Source organism: Babylonia areolata, chromosome 21 (assembly GCF_041734735.1).
Source record: "Babylonia areolata isolate BAREFJ2019XMU chromosome 21, ASM4173473v1, whole genome shotgun sequence".
Taxonomy (NCBI): domain Eukaryota; kingdom Metazoa; phylum Mollusca; class Gastropoda; order Neogastropoda; family Buccinidae; genus Babylonia; species Babylonia areolata.
The window spans coordinates 45,575,600-45,586,885 of NC_134896.1; the positions used below are offsets into that span (position 1 = coordinate 45,575,600).

Genomic DNA, 11,286 nt, shown 5'->3' on the forward strand with positions numbered 1-11,286 from the left:
GAAAGTATCCGAGTTCACAAGATCTTCAATATTTTGGAGTCATCAGTCATCCGGTCAGGAAATTAATTTCCAAAGCATGGAATGTCTTGTTCAGTTCATTTTTAATGCATGACAAACAGGTCAGCTCCTGTTTGAAAGACTATATAGTTCGATGCTTAAGGGACTGATCAACTCACATTTGCATAAAATTCAGAAGACGTGACAACTTCTAACTGTGTAAAATATAATTCTAAAAAGATAAACATAAAAGAACTAAAATCTTAGCATAGATTTATATTATGCATTCAAATAGTGGGACAGACACTGAGACAGAAGGCAGATAGACTGTGATGGTGATATATAATTATAATCCTCTTTACATATGGGCTTATATGACAAACAAAAAAACCAACCAAACATTGTGAGGATGTAGTGACGTTGGATCAAGTACACATAGTTCGAACTCGAAGGAGACAACTCGACACTGTAAAGGCATAGCAGTTTAAGTTTCAGTAGCTCAAGGAGGCGTCACTGCGTTCGGACAAATCCATATACGCTACACCACATCTGCCAAGCAGATGCCTGACCAGCAGTGTAACCCATCGCGCTTTGTCAGGCCTTGAGAAAAAAATAATAAAAATAAAATAAAATAAAAAATAAATAGCAGAAGGGACTGAATATGTATATATATATTTTTTTTTTTCTCCTTTTTTTTCTTTGAAACAATGTAGTGTACGTAAAGTCTGTGTGTGTGTGTGTGTGTGTGTACAACATTATATATCTATCTATCTACCTAGACAGACATAGATATTGATTACCTGACAGCAAGAAAATCATGGGCGGAATGAAAAATAGAAAAATACTAGTATGACAACACAATTTCTGAAAAAGTAAAAACCCTTCCAGTAAGTTGCAACATAAATTATAAGAAAACCACAACAGAAAAAATCAAAGGTGGTGCCTCACTGTGGTGACACACTCTCCCCAGGGAGAGCAGCCAAAATTTCACACAAAGAAATATGTAATATGTATTATAATTTATATGTAATATTATATAATACTTTTTACAGGTACTTTCTGCATTTAATGGATTATGGCATTCCTGTCTCAACAGCATACAGTCCAGTTTCAAAAATTTCTTTCAAATGTGTATATTACTTTCCATCTTCCAGTGTTTGATCTTTAAAAATATTTTTTCATGTCATTAACCCTTCAACTGCGGTTTGTTTGTTTTTGTTTTTTGTTGTTTGTTTGTTTGTTTTTTTAAAAACAGCAGAAAGTTCTGTTTCAAGTCAGAAATCAATATCCAGAATTATCAGCCAAAAAGTGAGAAAATGGCATGGAGATATATATACCACTCTAGAATATACCACTGTAGATCAAAAGTGTGAATTTTCAGTAAGTTGTTTTCCTTATTTTAACCAAAGCCTTTTAACCAAAACAAAAACAAACTTTCTAAAAGCTTCAAGCATGAAATCTTTATGTGGTTAAATGCCTGCGATAAATTGGCAACCATAAGCAACTTTGGATAATCTAATTTACAGCTCAGTTGGGTTGGTCAATGACATTATCAGCAAGTCATTTCAGGGTCAACACTCTTCTCCCTTTAATGAAACCCACCAAGTACCTGATCAATGTTAATCACATCACTGATAATGTTACAAAATCCTAAAACAAGGCACATGGCCGAAAGTTTGTAGTATTTGTTAAAGATACCCATCCCCAGTCTTTAACTAGTTTAAGATCATTTTTTGCCAGATCTTTCCCTGTGTATAATTACTTAGGGTAGTCACTGCTTCACACTGAGATAAGGAGACATGTCCATTTCCAAAGTTGTGTTGAAAGATAACGTTATTAATTTTCCTATCTTTCTCCACAGTTCTTTTCAATGCTAATGTTCTGGGGCTGAATTAGTTTTGCAAATAATCACTACATTGTAATATATACATTATAGTGATGATTAACAGTGAACTTGATTTCTTGTCTCTGAATGACTAAATGTCATTTCTTCATTCCTGAGAAATTTCTGCATGAGATTCTTCAAGCCTTGAATGTGTAGTTTATTCAAAAGGGAACGACAGAAAGGCACATACATCACAAAGAGGAACATTGTCTTCAGGAAAACCAAGCGTAAATAGTCCACAAATGATAAACTAGGCAAGGACACTCCCATGGCGGAAAGCAAAACTCCTACTGCAGCTTCCACACTGAACACGGAGCAGGGCAGTATCAAGTTTATCCCATCAGTCAAAGCCTTTGCCATTGGATGAAAATCTCTCGGTGGGTCCCGAAGTGCTGGCAGGAGGATATCACCTTCAATTTCCTTACAGATGTTTAATATTTCATGCACATCACCTCTGCAAATATTGTTCTCATCTTTGATGCCAAGGAGGTATCCAATACCATACCAAAAATAACAGTAGTCAGAAAGATCTGACACAGTGCATCTGATGCCCAAATGGCTGCTATACATTACAATGGCTCCCATGAAACCACACTGAACAAGTGACATGTCATACTGTGACACAGGAACATCTTGTATGTCTGCATTACTGCCAGAATTTTCCATCATCTTAATGTGCACAGAACTGTGCATTGTACGCACATTTGCGATTGACTTGTGTGCTTTGGATGATGGATCCCACACATCACCAAAATGCCAGAGAAGAACATGATTAAACGTTCTCAAATAGCGACGGAAAGATTTCTGTGGTGTGTTGGACTGTTGTGTGAAGACAAGGGGATCGAGAAGTCTGTGCACACTCAGTCCACTGATCAAGGAAAACAGCATGGCACATGTACAGGAGAAGATGTTGTCCTGAAAAAACTTTTTACCTCTATTGAATCTCCTCATATTAAAATTGTCTGGTGTTTCTGGGAGACAATCGGAATCAGCAAATACATCTGACTCCTTCGCTCCTGCTCTCTTAAACAGTTGCAGGTGTGACATAATCATATTTATGTCCTCTCTGTTACTGTTGACAAGAACACATGCTGGCAATGTGTTAATAACAGAAAGTTGTAATACTAATTGGAGGGCACCAGGTTAACACTCTCAAAGTCAAACTATAAAATTATACAAAGTATTGAGCAACTGCCCTCATGATTATTTCCAAACTACAATTGACATTTCCATTGTGCCCCCCACGTATTAAAATCGGCTCCTGGGATTTAACAGAACTTTACAAAAACCAACTTCCATGATCTATGCTATTTCATCATGTGAACGTGCATAAATTCGATATAAAATCTGAAATGTGCCTTCAGTATCTGACATTCCTTTAAACATCACTCCACAGTTTTGTGCACTGTATCGACAATAATTTTCATACCGTGGGGTATGAAGACGTCAAGCTCTTATCTCCCGTTCTATGCACTGTCTTTGATGGGGGTACTTTGTAGGCGAGCCTAGCCGGCTATTGATACATCCCCCTGTCGTTATAAATTACATGATTCAAGACGTTGTTGAATCGTTGTCACTGTCAGTTTCTGTACAAATGCAAACGATCAGTTGTCAATAATAAGGCCCAGTCACACACTGTTGTGAATAAGTATTACTCAAGAATACCAAAGTAAAATATCAGCCATTGTCGGGTAAACATGGTGTTAATTCACAAACAAATTGAGCGTTATCTCCCTTTTTCGGTGCTGATTTCTCTGAACCTGGCCACGAACCCATTACATGTTATATACATATTATATTCAAGTCCGTGGACCTTAGCAGGTTGAAGCTGGAATTCCATCACCACGGCACTGAAACGCATCCAATTCCCCCCCCCCCCCCCCTCAAAAGTATCTTAAATAGCTTTCCCTTGTCCTAAAAAACAAACAAACAAGCAAAAACAAAAAGTAAAATGTTAATGCAGCATGAAGAACAAAATCAACACAGGTGCACGTTGGATCATTGTTCCTTAATGTATCTGGTTGGAAGTTTGATCACACGTCCATATCCTGACACTTTTTGGCCGCTGGCGGGGCAGGGGCATGCACTGGTGGGCTCAGAAGCAGTTTGTTCTGAGACATCATCTTCAGGTAAGTCAATGTCAGGTTCAGGAAAAGTGCTCGGCACTTCTGGAACTTTCTGAAGATGTTGTCGATTTCGTCTGAAGGTTCCACATGAAGAAGTGATGATGTAAGATCTGCCACTAGAATCTGCTGGACCAGCAACTCTGCTGTAATCAGTCCATTTCTTCTGCGATGTGTAGTGGCAAATCACGTGCTCCATGTCTTTGTAGTATTTTTTGTAAGCTTCTTTTGTTCTCTCTCTGTCTGTCTGTCTGTCTGTCGGTCTCTCTTTCTTTCTTAGTCCCCTCCTCCTTGCCTCCCCTACCCCTCCCCCCCTCCTTTTCATTCGAATATACAGAAATGTCGATTTCTAATTAACTGAATACTAACAATTTTCATTATGATAGAAATGATAATAATCCAAATGATAATAATAATATCATTTATTTTCAGTCTAATATCATCATCTTAAATGAACAGACTATAAATAAATAAATGAACGAATCAGCGAGGCGAATAGTTTTGTCATCGTGGTTTACTGGTTGAAGATTCTTGTCCAGCACTGTTACTTTGATGCAGAGTTGTCTCCCCATTAGAGCAACTGAGGGACTGATCCCTGTGGCTGAGTGTGGTGTTGTTCTGTACAGCAACAGTGCCACATCAGGATCAGCCTGGATAAGGAGTTTCTTTTCACAGCCGACTCGGCAGCACGGTTTGCTTGTGGGAAGTGCGGGCTAGAAGTGTGATGAACAAAGCCATATTATTTTACAAACATGGAAAAGTAAGTCTCTCGAATTGAAAGTAGAATTGAAAGTAAGTCACAGTGACATTGGGTATGCCATTGTAGCCGGGTTGGCTACGATCTTCGTTGGGCCAGCTTAGCAGACGATTTTTGTGACTCGCCGAAGGTTACCAAGGAAGTTGTAAATCGGTCACAAGTTATCTCCCTTTACAGGGAACCGTATGATGATTTTCATCAATTTGTTAAATTATAAACACTTCCTTATAGATGAGATTATAGTTTTGTGTTATGGAACTTCAGAACGATCATACTTCTCAACTGTAATGATATCATTTGGCCAGAAAGCCTATAACTTTTTTAAACTAATATTTATGTGAATGAGTTTTGGCGCGATCTTCGAAATCCACTCAGTTGAAACATACAAAATACCTTCGTTTTCTATAAATCGATATAGTTGCCGTGGAATTTAGAATGTGCATTAAAATGTAAATGATTAAGCCTTCTTCTCGTGTACTGCTTTCCGTGTACACCTAAGTTATAGGCATGCGATGGTACGAAATGTCTGACGGCATTTCGGCGCCACAAAACTATCTCTTCTCCAAGCCATTGGAATTCGTCAGTGCCGATTTGAGCAAAATACGTTTTTACAATACCTACACATTTTTATATCGTGTCTTGCAGATGTTTGCATTTCTGTTATCAATCTGATTAGTATCGTGCATGTATAATTGTGTTGTAGTTGGTTTAAACGAAGTATTTCATTGTCGATCACAAGTGCCAAAAGCACCGCCAAGCGGTGCCGACACGGGAGCTATCCGCTGAGTTTTCTCTTGAATTTTTACATAAAAAATCTTTACTCTAGAAGCAGATTTTATAGATGATTTTTATATAGTTGGAAATTCAGGATGTTCAGTTACTTAATTGTTGCAATTATATTACATATTGCGACGTATTAATTGTTGTAATGTACAAAAATGATACATGAACTCGTTAAAAGCTCGTTCATTCAGTGACTCTTTTTGTTTACAGTTTTTAACTACATTAATTTTGTAGAAAATGGTTTAGCTTAAGAAAATGCTCGTCTCTTGTAGTTTTGTGTGATATATAATATGTCTATGTTAGTTCCCTGAGCCGAAAGTCAGAAGCCGCTAAAATTGGTCAAACAAACACAAGCTTGGCCCCTCAAGGCTCGTGAGTTGCTTCGCGGCGCTGGCTTTGCGGTTCGGCGGAACAGAATATAAGGAGTGAGCGAGTGCCAGACAAGGAGAGAACTCTCCTGGCCTGGAAGAATGAAAGAATAAAAGAAGAAAACCAGCGCACTGCCTTCCCGAGTCTACCTTGCCTGGCTGCAGCTCTCTTCTGCTAACACCTTCTACCTGTCTTCACCTTCTCTAACACCACCTTACCACCCCGTCACAACTGGCGCTGCGAGCAGGATTAGGAAGAAGACAACAGCTTGAGAAGAAGAAGAAAGAAAGAAAAAACAGCCTGGAAAGAATGATGGACTCAGGACCCAGCGATCGTCTCCTCCAGACTCTGCGCCCTCACAAGCTCCGGAGATTCTCTGGGGATGAGGGTGCAGAGGAGTTTATAAGGGAAGCCACCCTGATGCTACAGCTCCAGCCCATGACAGACTCCACAGCTGCTGGCTGGATCATCAGTGCACTGGAGGGCAGGGAACGACAGGAGGTCCTCTCCATGGAAGCAGGGGACGTCGACACCCCGACGAAAATTTTCTCCATATTGGAGCAACACTGGGGGGAGCAGCGTGACTCCTCCACTCTTGCTGGGGTCTTCTTTAGAAGGCAGCAGGGCCTAGCGGAGTCAGTGGGAGAGTATGCCACAGCTCTGCGCGTCCTCTGGACGAAGACGAACGCTGCCAGCAGCGCTGCCAGCAGCGACACCCTCTCACCTGTCATGCTGCGCAACACGTTTGTCAACGGTCTGCATCCTCCCTCACTCAGACGGGACCTGAAAAGATTCCTGAGAGAAAGACCAGACATAACCTTCGCCGACGTCGCCAAGGAGGCACAGCGCTGGATGAGAGAAGATGGAGTCCTGGACGCTGCAGTGGAGCGGACCACTACCACTGATTCCAGTACCCTTAACCGTCTCGAAGAGTGTATTACAGCCCTCACCGCGGAGACAGCCACCCTGAAGCAGCAACTACAGGAGCAACAACACGCCACCATCGCTGCCATGCAGGCGTCCTACCAGGTTGACCCACCACGTCAAGCTGGACCACTCTGGGCCTCGAACACCAACCAGAGCCTTCCCCACCAAGACAACCGCCAACCAGGGGTCCGACAATCACGACAGGGCCTCACCTGTTGGTGGTGCAGGCGCCAAGGCCACAGAGAGGCAGACTGTAGGGCGAAACAATAGTACAGGCGGCGGCAGATGACCCAGCAAGACACCCAGCAACGTCGAGAGCAGCAGGGAAACTTCTAACCAGGCAACGGGGGGGCCGGAAGAAAACCAAGCTTGCTGGACAGTGTCCCACGGTTGACATCAGCATCAATGGAAAACCCGTGTCTGCCCTTCTAGACACTGGCAGTGAAGTCACCACCGTCACTGAGACCTGGGCAGCTGAGCACCTGAGAGACCTGAGACGGGAAGACTGCCACATCAGACTACGTGCAGTGAATGGGGCAGAGGTCCCCTATTCCGGCGTCTACCTTGTCGACATCGTGGTCTTCAACACCCTCTGCCCCAGCGTTCCAGTTCTGGTGGTCAAGGAACCCCGGGATCCGTTCATGCAGGACCGCAAAAAGCAACTGCCGGTTCTCCTGGGGATGAATGTCCTTGGCCCCTGCTTCAGCAAGTCTCCACCAGATCTTCCCCCCTGCCTGAAGACCGTTGCCAAAGACAGCAGAAGGCAGCAAGTGTCCATAGCCCGCGTAGCCACTCGCCACTGTGTCCCGTCCCACTCCATAGCTACTATCAAAATATCCAGTAGCCAATCCAATACCCCATTCCACCTTGCCTCACCACTATCCAAACCCCTTCCCCATGGCCTGATGCTGATACCAACATTGGTCAGCAGAGAACCATCAGCACGTTTCGTCAGAGTCGCCAACATCTCCCCAGAGGATGTCTTCCTGCCAGGACGAACCCCCATCGCCATCCTTGAAGCCGTTGAAGCGGTAGAGGAAAAGCGTGGGCCTCAAGTCACCATGGGGATCAACGAGCTCATCATATGCGAGGGAAGGACCGAGCCAGTTAATCCACCAGCACAGATACCCTGCCCAGATTTTGATGGCACCACCAGCCAACGACGACAGCTTCAAGACCTACTGTCCAGAAGAGCCCAAGCCTTTATGGCAAATGATGATGACATGGGCTACACGGACGCTGTTTTCCATCGCCTGAAAACTGTGGGAGACACACCCATTGCTCAACCATACCGCTGGATCCCCCCTCAACAACTCCAGGAGGTTCAAGAGCACATCAAGGGTCTGCTGGCATGAGGTATCATCACTGAGAGCCACAGCCCCTATGCAGCTCCTGTGGTCATCGTCAAGAAGAAAGATGGCAACATCCGCCTCTGCGTTGACTATCGTCGCCTCAACTCCAAAACCATAGGAGATGCCTTCCCTCTGCCCAGGATCCAGGAATCCTTTGATGCCTTGTCCGGGTCTCAGTATTTCTCCACCCTTGACCTGGCCTCAGGATTCCATCAGATAGCAATGCATCCAGAGGACCAGCACAAGACTGCTTTCACTACCCCGTTTGGCCTCTTTGAGTACACCAGGATGCCCATGGGCCTGTCCACAGCTCCAGCCACATTCCAGAGACTGATGCAAACCACAATGTCCGACTTCTTGTTCCAGTTTCTACTAGTCTACCTGGACGACCTGCTGGTGTACTCAGAGACGTTTGAAGAACACCTTGAGAGCCTTGACCGCTTGCTGCAGAGAATCATTGACACTGGTCTGAAGCTGCGGGCTGACAAGTGCCAGTTCCTTCGACGGCAAGTAAAATACCTGGGACACAAAATCTCAGCAGAAGGCGTAAGCTGCGAAGAAGGCAAAGTTGAAGTCGTCAAGGGATGGCCGATTCCAAAGTCCACGACAGAGCTCCGCAGCTTCTTGGGATTTGCCAGCTACTACCGGCGGTTTATTAAGAACTTTGCAAGGATTGCAGGGCCCCTGCACGACTTGGTAACCAAAGCCAGCAGCACGCAAAAGAAAAAGACGGTTGACATCTCAAAGCTATGGGACCATCACCACCAAGCTGCCTTTGACACCTTGAAGACTGTCTTAACCACAGCACCAGTCCTGGGGTTCGCTGACTTCAGCAAGCCCTTCGTCCTAGAAACAGATGCCAGCCACGATGGACTTGGCGCCATCATTTCTCAAGATCAAGACGGGCAACGTCGGGTCCTGGCATACGCGAGCCGCCGCCTTCGTCCCACAGAAAAGAACAAAGCTAACTACTCCAGCATGAAACTAGAGTTCCTGGCGATGAAGTGGGCCATTTCTGAAAACCTATCTCCTCGGTGCCAAATTCACAGTCCTGACAGACAACAACCCCCTTGTCTACTTCCGCAGTGCTGCCCTTGGGGCACTGGAACAAAGATGGGCCGCACAGCTGGCACAGTTCAACTTCGAAGTACAGTACCGACCAGGGAAGACCAACCCAGCAGATGCTCTCTCCAGACTCCCTTCGTGTCCACCAACCACACCAGTCTCTACATCCCTTCCTCCACAGCTCGCGATGGCACAGGAGACCATCTGCCAAAGACAGGCCCTGGCTGAACCTGACCCCGTTGCCCCAAACGAAGTCCAACCCAAGGTCCAGTCTGACCCTACCTATCCTTCCAAGTCCCTTCCAGAAATTCATCTCTTCCAGAAGCAAGACTCTGTCATTGGCCCAGTCCTGGACCACTGGCCAGCCAAACCCCCTACTGGTAGAAACCGTAAGCTGAAGGCGCTGTGTGACCAGTACCCTCGCCTTTCCTGCAAAGAAGGTGTCCTATATCGCCGCATCCAAGACCCTCAGCAAGGACCCATAGAGCAGTTGGTTCTACCCAGCACCATGAGACCTGATGTCCTGGCATCACTCCACAACCAGATGGGCCACCAAGGTTTTGAACGCACCCTCAGTCTTTTGCAGTCCAGAGTCTACTGGCCAGGTATGCACCAGGACACCAAGAACTACATCAGCTCCTGCCAGAGGTGCATGATGGGGCGTCGGCCGACCCTCAACACCACTTCTGGCCACCTCCTTGCTTCCCGACCACTGGAGGTCCTGGCCATTGACTTCACCAAGCTGGATCCAGCCAGTGATGGCAGAGAGAACGTCCTCGTTATGACAGACGTTTTCACCAAATTTACACAAGCAGTACCAACCAGAAACCAAGAGGCAGTGACTGTCGCCAAGGTCCTGGTGCATGAATGGTTCCAGCGGTATGGGGTCCCAGAGAGAATCCACAGTGACCAGGGCAGGGACTTTGAGTCACGCCTGATCCAAGAATTGTGCTCCATCTACAGCATAAAGAAGTCCCACACCACACCCTACCATCCACAAGGGAACGGCCAGTGCGAGAGATTCAACCGCTCCATGCACGACCTCCTGCGCACGCTGCCCCCAGAGGAGAAGCCCAGGTGGCCTGTACACCTGCCAGAGCTCGTGCAGGCCTACAACAACACCCCTCATGCGTCAACAGGCTTCGCCCCGCATTTCCTGCTGTTCGGCCAGCAACCAAGGCTCCCCGTCGACAGCCTCCTTGGACACACCACCTCTGTAGCTGCTGGCACTGTAGACTGGGTCCACCAGCATCGCCTCCGCCTGCAAGAAGCCCACCAGAAGGCCTACAACCAGCTGAAACAAGCTGCAGTGAAGAGAGACAAGCTTTCAGATAAGAGGGCCTCTGACCACCCTCTGCAAGTGGGTGACCACGTCTACCTACGTAACCGGGGTGTGGGCTGCAGAAAGATCCAAGACTTCTGGAGACCTGACCTTCACCGTGTGACTTCAAGACCATTTGAGGGCCTGCATGTTTACTTAGTGCAGCCCCTGGCAGGGGGTCCTGAACGAGCAGTCAACTGGAAAGACCTGCTGCCAGCCAGTGCCCCCTTGGACCTGCAGGATGGTTGTCAGTCAGAGGCACCATCTCCAGCCACCTCTGACTCTGACTCAGACAGTGAAGACGAACTGATCTGTGGCCCACCGCGCAGACAGATGGCTCCTCTACTGGAGCCAGGGAGGGCTGACCACTACGGGCCAACTGCAGCCCCAAACCCAGCACAAGCTGTCACTCCACCCACGCCAGCGCCACGGCGATCTCTGCGTCTGGCGACGAAGCCAGTAACACGGTACACATCTGGTGTTCCTTACGTTGGTCAGTGACTTTGCTTAGTTGCCGTCTCACTAGAAATTTGAGGAGACATGATAGGTTAATGATGGACAATGTGTGGGATTATTCTTTTGTTTTTTTGTCATTGAGCAGTTTAAATTTTTCAAAGATTGACTTTTTTCCCAAGCAAAGCTGTTGAATGCTCACTTATTTTTGGTTGATAATTGTATCAAATTGTATTGATGAAACTGTTCACTGA

The 11,286-nt window shown here is 45.9% G+C and overlaps 1 protein-coding gene across 1 annotated transcript; it reads right to left on the reverse strand.

Moving 5' to 3' along the window:
* Positions 1–3,680, reverse strand: LOC143296023 (uncharacterized). Its single transcript, XM_076607764.1, has one exon. It carries the CDS (start codon positions 2,933–2,935, stop codon positions 1,940–1,942), a length of 996 nt encoding a protein of 331 aa, XP_076463879.1. The 5' UTR covers positions 2,936–3,680; the 3' UTR covers positions 1–1,939.
* Between the last annotated feature and the right edge of the window lie 7,606 nt (positions 3,681–11,286).